An 11,202-nucleotide genomic window follows, 5' to 3' on the forward strand; every position below is an offset into this window, starting at 1 on the left:
GGTCTAGAGCACTATCTTCACACTTGTTTTGCGAGGAGAAAGCCCCGATTCCTAAGAGCAGAAAGCCAACAGCTTCGCTGGCCTCTTCTCCCAACCCTGAGCTCTCCTTTCCACACATACAACTAGATCGCGCAGAGCTCAGAACCTGAGGGGAATCCTCTACCAGCAGCAACCTGACTCCGCTCTCAGCCAATTGGTCTGTGCCTCCGACCCCTCCTCCACGGCCTGGGCAGCCTCCTTCCTTGAGATCCGCCCACTGGCTCTGGGAATCAGCATCTGGGAGGCCGGCTCCTGCTGCCAGTCTCTTAGACTGATGGGTTGCTCTTCGGCCTGGAATCCCCGCCCCTTTCCCCCTAATTGATATTATTGGAGTGTGGAGCGAGCGGCCGGTCTGCAGTCGGAGACTTGCAGACAGCAAATACGGTGCGAACGAATTGGAAGGGGGGGAAAGAAAAAAAAAAAAGGAAAAGAAGGGAACAAAAAAATCCAACAAAAACCCAATCCGGAGGAACGGGCCTGGGACTGCGAAGAGGAATTGATGCTAAAAGCAAACCCAAACCCACTTCGGAACAAACGGCATTTAAAGCTGATCCCTTTTGAGATAATTAAGATAAACCCTCAAACCTGCTCATGCACCATGGTTTTTCAAACTCGGTACCCTTCCTGGATTATTTTATGCTACATCTGGCTGCTCCGCTTTGCACACACGGGGGAGGCACAGGCTGCGAAAGAAGGTAAGGCGACAGGGAAAGCAAAGTTTGTTCTGACTTAGCTATCTATTTAGCTATATCCTCAGTGCGAAATGGTTCATCTGTAGGATTAGGAGACGAGCTGCATGCAGCAAATACTCTATGCTCCTTTCCATCCGCTTCCCAATCCCCTGTGAGCGCTCGGGGCTGGAGGGAGGCGAGTGGGATCGCTCAGAGCGCCCTCCATCCATCCCTGCGCCACGGGCTGAGCCGAAGAGATTGGGACGGGGTTTTGTGGTTTGCACGATCTGAGGGCACCCGCGTGCGACTGGGAAGGATCGGAAGGGAGTCTTTCCGAGCGAGCTGTTTCGTTAGCACCCTGGGGAGGGTGGAAAGTATACGTGTGTGTGTGTGTGTGTGTGTGTGTGTGTGTGTGTGGCAGTGGACGCTGCAGCCGGAGTTCGGGGACTTGGGCGCGCAGCCCTTAGTGTTTTAGCCAAACCGCTGCCGAGTTCTTGGAGTCCGATTCTTTCCCAGAGGACTGTGGAGACTTCTGTAAGATAATCAAGATTGGCCCCTAATAAAGTCTTCACTGCCGATTCAAGTTGTTGCCCAGGCCCCTGCTGTTGGCACACAGCAACCGGGATGGAACAATAACACTGAAAAGGTGAAGTAGTGCATAGAGAGATGAGGCGGCACACTGAGATGCCACGCTAAACGTACATCTCCATTCACATACAGAAGCATTACAAGCCCAATGCTTGGGTAAAAAATGTTTATTGTCTTCCCCTCCCCTTTTTAAAAGCTCATGATACCAGGTGAGATAGATGGGTATTCTAGGTGAGCTTGCATAGTTTTAAATTGAAGAGTGATCGAAAAATCAAAAGCCCAGATTCTTCCCCTTACCCTGCCCCCAACCTAATTCTGGAGTTTAGTAATCAAACCAGCCTAAGTGACCTGGGCCTAGATGTCTGTTTCTGTCAATGCAAAGAGATGGTCTCATTTAGCCAGCCAGCTACGTCTGTGTGTGGTTATATTTTTCCTCTTCTTTGAACCATTGACAGGAGGTAAAATACCTTTCTGTGCCTGTAGTTGGAGCTGGGGGGAAAAACTGTCAATTAAAATGCTTTGCTTCTGAGCACTATCACATCTCATTCTTTTCCAGGGGGCAATTTCCAAAGTTCACCTTCAAAGGATTTAAAAGCATTTATATTACTGAGATTAGAAAATGCATTTAAAGTGAGGCTGGAAACTAGATTTGAGGGGGTGGTGGTATTTGTGCGTGTGTATGTGAGTGTGAGAAGGGGCAATGTGTATCTCTAAAAAAAACCTGCTTCCTGGAGACTGCAGAGAAATCAGTAAACGTGAAATTGACACTATTTCACTAAATCTGTGGAGACTTAAATGATTATTTTGTCTCCCTTCTCTCTAAGGATTTCCCAACGTTCCTCCCACCCCTTCATCTCCATCCATCTGACCCCCCACATCCCAATATAGTAATCTGCAACCTGTGCTGAAGATATATTCATTAAGCAAAAGGGAACCTAACCCGCAGCTAAGCAGTAATATGCTTGTAAAAGCACAAAACTGTTTAAGACAGAAGCCACAATTAAAAAGGAAGCACGTTCTCTTTAAAATGAACATTTAAAGATTGATTCGCTGCACTTTATACCTTTTGTATTGAAATAACGGGATGGGGAGGAAAAGTTTGCACAGAAGGCTAGAAGGTACTCAGGCGCACAGGCACACTTCCAGCAGGAGTTTAAGCTATAAATATCTGTATCACTAGGGGGAGAGGTTTCTGTAGCCAGAAATCCTGGTTTTATTCCGCTCCCCTTCATCTCTCCCCCCCTACCCCCAAGATCCATGGAGAGGTTTCTTATTTTAAATTCCAATGCTATTTCAGTCCAGAATGCGGGAGAGGGGGCTGGGGAGGGGGCTTGAGGAGGTGGAAAAGGTGAGAGAGTCTTGTGAAGGGAGAGCTTTGATCCTAAAGTGTCAAGATTCCCACCGTGCGGGCTATAAATAGGTAATAATAATAAATGATCGAGCCTGAGGCGGTCCCTGAACACCTTCATCCCAAAGGGCCTGAGTTGGAAAACCTATTACGCAGGTGCCCAGTCCTTCCACTCGGTCACCCTGAGGAGTTAAGGGGACAGCGGGGCTGGGATGAGTGTATTTTCTGAGAGAGAGAGAGAGAAAGAGAAATGGAAAATTCTGGGTCTGACGCTTGGAGGCGAAATGCAGCTGTTTCTTAGCAAACTCCGCCTGTGCCATTCACTCAATGAAGGCACTTCACCAAAGCTTTCCTTCTTCCTTTTACATCCTCCCTCCGCCCCACCTCGGGCTTCGAGTCGCCCCCTACCATCCCCCTCCCCCTCTGCCACCGTAGGGGGAGGGCGTCCTTATGTCCCAGAAGCCCCTTGCTCAGGCTGTGATGCCCTAGCCAGACCGAACGGCGTCCACTCCCCGCCCTAGTAGCCCCTTCCTCCCTTCCCGGCGTCGTTACAGTCCTGGGAACTCTAAGGATGCCGCGGGACAATTGCAGCTTCCCTCTCTCCTGCCTTCCGCGCCTGCTCTTTTCGGACTGTACCAGACCGTGTGTGTTTCCCAATCCCAGCCCGCTCTCTAGGTCTAGAGAGTGTACTGATGCACCCCATGCCGAGCACACCTCCCCGCCTTCCCCAGGCTGAGCACAGTGAGAGTCTCGAGTCTCTGAATTCCTGTGCGCTCCCCGCCCCCCACTTCCGAACCGACTGGGCGGCAGGTTTTGTGCGTGGCTCGGAGTGAGGCCGGCACTCTGTGTTCTGAGTGGGCCGAGAAACCGGTCGCTAAGAACAGAGCTGGGGAGTTGAACAGCAGGGGCAGATGGATTGATCACTTTAGAACTGCTAGTTAAGCTCCTCAGCGGATTTCTATGTTTAAGCTTAAATGGATTTTTTTTTTATTTCGTGAACCCCCCCCCCCCCCCAATTACAGTTTTTGAATTGCAACGGTGCTCTAGAGTGTGACAAAAAGACATAAAAGGATCGAAAGTGCTACCTAGCAGTCTTCCAAGAAAAGAAGTGAACAAGTTCCGTGATTTTGAACTTAAATTATTATGCCTTAGTTAACCCCCCCCCCCACGCGCACAGTTTATCTCAGAGGTAACATATCTAGAAATCTTACATTGTTTTACTGCCTTCGATTCAAATTGCAATGGATAAAAATCAAGTCCACTGTAAAAAGCCGAGGTTTTAAAACACTATCAATCCCCGGCTTCCAAATGGAATAAGTATGTCTAAATATATTTTAAATAAACATACAATTCTGTTTAGAAGGACTAGAAACATTCAAGGTGCATATGAGCAAGGTGCTTCCTTTCAAGGTCTCCTTGAAAATCAGAGATTGACTGTATCAAAGGTTACTGTATCAACGTAGCTAATTGTAATCTTAGAAAGAACACCTAATAGATATACAAGGGAGGATTGGCTTTCTTGAAAGGGTTAAACAGCCAGTTATCTCTGTGTTTTCTCCATGTAAGTTCTCCTTGCTTTCCAAAATTGACACCTTTATTTTAGCATCACCTAATAATAGTACAATACTAAACTGAGTTGGAAAAGTCCGTATTACTATTAGAATCTAAGTAAAATGCTTTTTCAAATCTCCCATTTTTACTGAAGTAGATGTTAAACTTTGTTTTCTTTGTTTTTTAAAAAAAACAATTGAAAGTTCCTCCATTGCTACTTAAAGAAAAGTTGGTTTTGTTTCCGAAAGTGGTTTCCTACTCCTAAGAACACTTTTTAAAAAAAATTTAAAAATCACCTTTAAACCCAAACGTTATAAAAATAAATAATAGGGAGCGAGTTCTCCTAAAAGGAAAAATTAGTAAATAACAAGCTTAAAGTCTAGGTGTATCTAATATTTCTTATGTATCCTTCGGTATTATCGTGCCTGTCTGTTATCTATCTAATCTATGTATTAATCATCTATGTATTTATCTTTTTATAAACGTTTGAATTTAAATTGTGATTAACATATATTCTAATACTTTTGATAACATAAATTGTACTAAAAATTAACACACAATCACAATTGTCAAAAAGTAGCACAAAATTGTAATTAGGTAGATGGTTTTCATGACTAGATAATATCTCATTTAAAAAAAGTGAGAGTTTTTCAAAATTTCACAAATAAAAGCATTGTGAATAATTGCTTTAGCAAAACTTAAGCCATTCAAATATGTATGACTAATTTTTCAAAAACAGTGAAGATAATTTTTATTTTTTTATCTTAATGATTTTGTCAATTTAACTCAGCTTCTGAAAAGTCTCCATGACAAAATTGTGCTGGAACACAATGACAAATTAATTCAAGTGGATTGAGGGATGTGTTGGAATTATCTTACAGCATTTAAGTGCATCATACAATTTCACAAAATGTTAAGGCCTCTAGATTTTATGAGTCTATTGTTAACTATGTAATTTTAAAGCCCATAAAATGTAGAGAATGGAAACCAGTTCACACTACTGTTGCTGCTGAGTTTGTTATTTGGATTTTTGATATGAAAAGACCACTCCAACCTAACACCACAGGATGCAATATGAATTTTTTTTCAAAGAAAGTTGTGCCAACTTTGTACACTGATCATTTGGACATGTATGTTTGTTTTGTGTACCTGTATATGGCACACACATGTGTATAAACGTAGGTCATAAATGATTCCCATGTGAAGTTTTCTTGTTTACCTTAACCGCACAATTTTTAAAAACCTCATTAAAAATAATGTATGTAACATTCCGAGGGACATTTTCTTTTTCAGTACTTCTGCTGGACTCTAAAGCACAACAAACAGAACTGGAGTGGATTTCCTTTCCTCCCAATGGCGTAAGTGTTCCTTCTTATAAGATGTGTGTGTGTGTTGAAAACTTTAAAAAATATATATAAAGAATAAAACTCACTTTTTCACCTGAGGAAGTTATTCACATGCATAAAATTATCTATTTTACTTCCAACTTTCCTCAGGAATTCTGACTAGTGTAGAAGTTTAACTTGCTGAGTTTTCTTTTTTGGGGGGAGGGGGAGCATGTAGAAAGGGAAAGAGAGAGTGTGGGGGAGGCAGGACATGGTTAAAGTAAGCTCCAGGGTGGGAAAAGAAAAGTTCCCCATAACCACATGGATTGTTGAGTTTCTGCTGCAAGAAGAATCACACCTCAGGTTACAGACTACAAATGCCAATTAATTACAGGGAACATTCCCTACACAAACTCACTTAAACCTCTTTAGTTGCTTTATTCTTCTGCAGTATAATCACCAGGTAGGCTGTGTATGGTTCTTTAAAACAGTATGGGATCCACTTTCTTCTTTTTACAAACATTTTCAACATCACTCAAAATTACTTATAAAAGTAACTTTAGAAAATCTGAACATGCTGAATGTTTGGCACATGATTTTTGATAGAGCATGTCATTTGTAATTTTCCAAATTCTTATAATCTCTCATCTGGTGTTATTAGTTATAAAAATTTTTCTCATTTGTCCCATGGAATAAACATGTGACTATTACATAGTAAATGCCTTCTCCATTAAATATGTCCAGCAAAGGTTTAGAAAAGATACTTAAATGTAAAACAGCCCTATAAAGATGCAGACCATATTATGTTTCACATATCCAGAAAGATATACTACCTATTTAAAGTTATTTAAATAGCCATGTCTTTGGTTCCTACTTTAATTGTGAGAGAGGGCACATTCTTCATCCCTTGAGGAAGAAGGTTCTGAGAGAAGAGAATATGCCCCATTGTTTCTAAGTTAATCTTTGGCACAGTAAGAAATCTGGAGCCAGAAGAGCGTGAAGTATGAGTGAGGATATAAAAAGTGTAACAAATCCAGGAAAAGAGAAGAATGAAAGTCTAAAAGGGTCTTTTAGTTTAAAAGTAACATCATAAAATCAATGCTGCATGAATTGGAAGTCAATTTAAGACATTGGAACATGCATAATGAGACTCTGTTTAAAATATTAACACGTTTGCTTAAATTCAATTGTTTGAGGGATTAGTTAGAAGATTGTGGTTGTCTACCTTAGTGGTACTAACTTTTTGCATTGATGTCAAAGCATTTTAAAGATAAAAGAACAAAAGCAAAGTAAGATTTTGGACATTGTGAACTCTGGTCTGTAAATCCAGTGCTTCCTTGAAATTGAAGTGTCCTTCCATAAGTAAAATAACATATATTGTAAGAAGACATTTAAATTAAAAATGGAACACCTTTCTTTCCAATGACAGATGCAACCCATTTTCTACCATCCATCAATTAAAATAAATAGAGATAGAGCAGGATTTTTATCTTGGATAGAAGGAAACTGATATATGATTGCAGTACATCATCCATGTAATCCACACAATGATAAATTATGATTGTCAATGTTATCTTGGGCTCTAATGGCCATCTTATCAACCCAAAATATCTAAGTTAACATTTAACTCTTTGTTTTGCTTTTGGAATGCCTCGATAATATTAGTAAAAGAGAATTAAAGATACTTAATTCAGTAAAGTGAAATGGTTCAATTAACCAGAGATAAGATTTCAATTTTTCAGTGACCAAGGTGCTCCTCAAAATCTTAATGGAATTATTTTGTGAATAGAATTTATAAAATCAACGGATGCATACAACAAAACTAAAATAGTTCTCCCCAGGGTCTGAAAAAGTGAGTTTTAAGAACATGGAGTATATTCAACATAGTATGTAATGGTATACAACTTTATTTCCACGACCTTCATTTATTTACAAAGACTATGGATCCATATTCAGCATTTTTAGGAATTAAATTCCTAAGGAATGAATAATTTTCACATTAAAATTAACAGTAATAGTTTCATTGATGTAGAAATTGGCCTTTCATAGAGAAAGAGGGAAAAAAATGATTCAACTTGAAATGAAGCTAGGAAATGAACCATCAAATTGACAAGATGAGACATAGATTTTTAGTGTTAGTCCACCCTGGATTCTATTTCCCCCAGGAAACAATGGTGGTGGGAATCCTTTTCCTTTAAAGACACAGTTTTTATTTACATTTTAAGTAGGCTCCTCTCTCTCTTTTCAGTTTCATTTAGTTAATAGACCAAAATCTGCACCTGCAAGTGGCTGACTTTGGGTATGTTTGGCTGTGTGCCTTCCAAACAGATGATAAACAACTATCTGAATCAAGGCGGGAATAGGCACACTTTCAGCTAATTGCAAGTTTAGATTACATTGAAGAGTAAGGCTGGAGATGAGAAATGTGAACCTTGCTGCAGCTGAGGACATTTTAAAACTATTTAGGCATGTATAATAAAATTATAGCAAATATAATATATTTCAGTTTTATAAAGAGAACTTGAACTTGGATATATAGTCAATTTGGAAGCTCTATTAACTTCAAGTAGTACATATCTCTGTCAGTAGTGTTGGTATTAAAATTGTAGGGAGTGTGATTTTTAAAAATATTTTCAACAGCAATATCTCTTAACACTATCAAAAGTTTGGTAATAATAATGTCCAACATCTAATTTTCTTAAATTGTGTGGTCTAGGTTGCTGTGTGAAATTATATCTGAAACCAATCTTGATATTCACCTTGATTAAGACTATTAGGGAAGTAAAGTTTCAGAGACAAGGTGCCTATCTCATTGGTTATGAATGATGATTTTAAAAATAATGGAGTGAAACATTTAACACTGGTGTGGGAGGACAGCATGGTGCCATGGAAAGAATGATGGAAACAGAGGATATGAGTTTGAATCCTGACTCAGCCTCTGTGCTGGTGCAGTTCTTTAATTTTTTGGCATCAATGCTTCATAATGTTTATAAAATTACCAAAATTTTGACAGTAATAATGCTCATAACTGATGTGAGCTTGGGCAAGTTACTCACTTCTTTGAACTTTGGTTTCCTCCTTTCCAAAATGAAGGAGCTGGATTATATGACCTGTAAAATATCTTCCAAGTTTAAAACCATGGTGCATTGATAGAACTGTAATTAATATTACTCATGGATTAACTATGTTTCATGGTTTTTTACTATATAGTTACTATAGTTGGTGTTGTATAAACATGTAATAAATGTGCAGCACACAAAGCATTCCATAATCTATAACCTTAAAAAACTTTGAGATTTTAATCGGAGTTAAAGTTTTTCTATGTAGTAACACACAAAAAACACATATACACATATGTAGCTAATATATCACATATATAACAACATACATATATTACACAAACACCTATACACATATATGCATTTATATTCTTGAATGTGGTTAAAAAAAGTCTAATTTTTTCCATTTTTCCTTTCTTTTTAAAGCATCTTGCTGAGCATGATTCGATCTCATTGGTATGCCACATATTTCAGATAATCTTTTGAGGACTATTCATTTATAAAAGATGAATCACCAAATATTTACTTCCAAATCAACTATATTTATGGTCACATGGGCTTTATGCGCAATTTTATGCATAATGTGGTGATGAATGAGTAGTCCTTTGTATGTTGCAACCTACTAATACTATATTTCAAAAAGCATAAAATATTATGCTCCAGATGTGCCAAATGAGACACAAAATATACATGCGTGCCAAAACATTCTTAACTTTTCTTTCCATTTTTGAGAAGTAGTTTAGGGAATACATGGACACATAATGTGTTAAAAGAACCATCAGAGACTTTTTTTAAGCATACATGAATTTAATGATATATTAGTATGTGTAGCAGGTTATTTTAGTAGATCCAAATCCTCTTTTATGAGAGTTTGAAGATTGAAACAGAGAAGAAAGGCATGGATACATGTCTCTATTTCATTTTTTTTTTTACATTTTGCATTGCCAAAATAGAGATACTAATGCAAAACATACAAAGCATTTGTATCTTGTACAAACAATGATATAAATTATTCTGTTGTGTTAGTGTAAGCACAGATTAAAACATGAATTGCGATGTTTGTTTGGGGGGAGAAGGGAGCTACCACACCTCTTGCAAAAATCTATATATGTAATCCTGCATTAAAGATATGTAAGCACCCCTACATGAAAACATTCTATTTTCTTTTTCAATATAGCTGATTTCTTTTTGTTAATTTTACAGTGGGAAGAAATTAGTGGATTGGATGAAAACTACACACCTATACGAACGTACCAGGTATGCCAGGTCATGGAACCTAACCAAAACAACTGGCTCCGGACTAACTGGATTGCGAAAGGCAATGCACAAAGAATTTTTGTAGAACTGAAATTCACCCTGAGGGATTGTAACAGTCTTCCTGGAGTGCTGGGAACATGCAAAGAAACTTTTAATTTGTACTATTATGAAACAGACTACGACACTGGCAGGAATATAAGGGAAAATTTATATGTAAAAATAGACACTATTGCTGCAGATGAAAGTTTTACCCAGGGTGACCTTGGGGAGAGAAAAATGAAACTTAACACAGAGGTGAGAGAGATTGGGCCGTTGTCCAGAAAGGGATTCTATCTGGCCTTTCAGGATGTTGGGGCTTGCATTGCTTTGGTTTCGGTCAAGGTGTACTACAAGAAATGCTGGTCCATTATTGAGAACTTAGCTATCTTTCCAGACACAGTGACTGGTTCAGAGTTTTCCTCCCTAGTGGAGGTCCGAGGGACATGTGTCAGCAGTGCAGAAGAGGAGGCAGAAAACTCTCCTAGGATGCACTGCAGTGCAGAAGGAGAATGGTTAGTGCCTATTGGAAAATGTATCTGCAAAGCCGGTTACCAGCAAAAAGGGGACACTTGTGAACGTGAGTAAATGGATCCTTTTTCTTTCTCCTTTCCAGTTTTTAACTCCTTGCATCAAACAAAGTTGTTAAACTATCATAAAGGTTTGAGCATCTTGGGGCCTCTTTATTTTAAGGAGTCTGATTCTGTAGACCTTTCTCTTAAGCAAAATTACTGTTGATCCAAGTAAGCATTGTACATGGTAGTCTGCACACAAAGGGCATGCAGTAAATATTACTGACATAAATATTAAGTGTTCAAGTAGAATTTGCCTAATTCTTGACGTGAAAGTTGAATCATTTAAAGTTTAAAATAAAAGAACACAGAAGAATTTTCAAGCAGAGCAAAACTAAGTTGCGAAAGAATTTTTCGCACTTTGCAGTAAGGGATGAGTAAGGGTGTTGGATGCCAGGGTATCAAATGCAGCATTGACTGACATAGTTGCCACCTTTTAGTTATCTCTATCTTAAAGTCTTAAATTCCATCATTACAGCTCACATAACATATGCTAGTTATAGTTTTTTAAAGCTTTTATTGAATGGCTCACATTATATTCCTGTTTTGACTAGATAATAAGATTATAATTTTTCTACTAATTAGCAATATGAATAGGTGACAGAAAGTCCAAGGGTATATGTATGGTAATAGCGAACTTTTAGCAATTTTATTATGAGACCTGAAATATTTCAATTTTTTGCATCCTTACTACTGTGTAAACTCTCCATAATTTCCTTTGCACCTGTGCCTCTTTTCAAGAGAGATGCTGCAAAA

At 38.8% G+C, this 11,202-nt stretch overlaps 1 protein-coding gene across 1 annotated transcript; it reads left to right on the forward strand.

Moving 5' to 3' along the window:
* The first annotated feature begins 501 nt into the window (after positions 1 to 501).
* On the forward strand, positions 502 to 10,462 carry LOC118856809 (ephrin type-A receptor 7-like). Its single transcript, XM_036767314.1, has 3 exons — positions 502 to 734; positions 5,491 to 5,555; positions 9,785 to 10,462. Exons 1-3 carry the CDS (start codon positions 539 to 541, stop codon positions 10,460 to 10,462), a joined length of 939 nt encoding a protein of 312 aa, XP_036623209.1. The 5' UTR covers positions 502 to 538.
* The last annotated feature ends 740 nt before the right edge of the window (positions 10,463 to 11,202 follow it).

This window comes from Trichosurus vulpecula, chromosome 7 (genome assembly GCF_011100635.1).
Source record: "Trichosurus vulpecula isolate mTriVul1 chromosome 7, mTriVul1.pri, whole genome shotgun sequence".
Lineage (NCBI taxonomy): Eukaryota > Metazoa > Chordata > Mammalia > Diprotodontia > Phalangeridae > Trichosurus > Trichosurus vulpecula.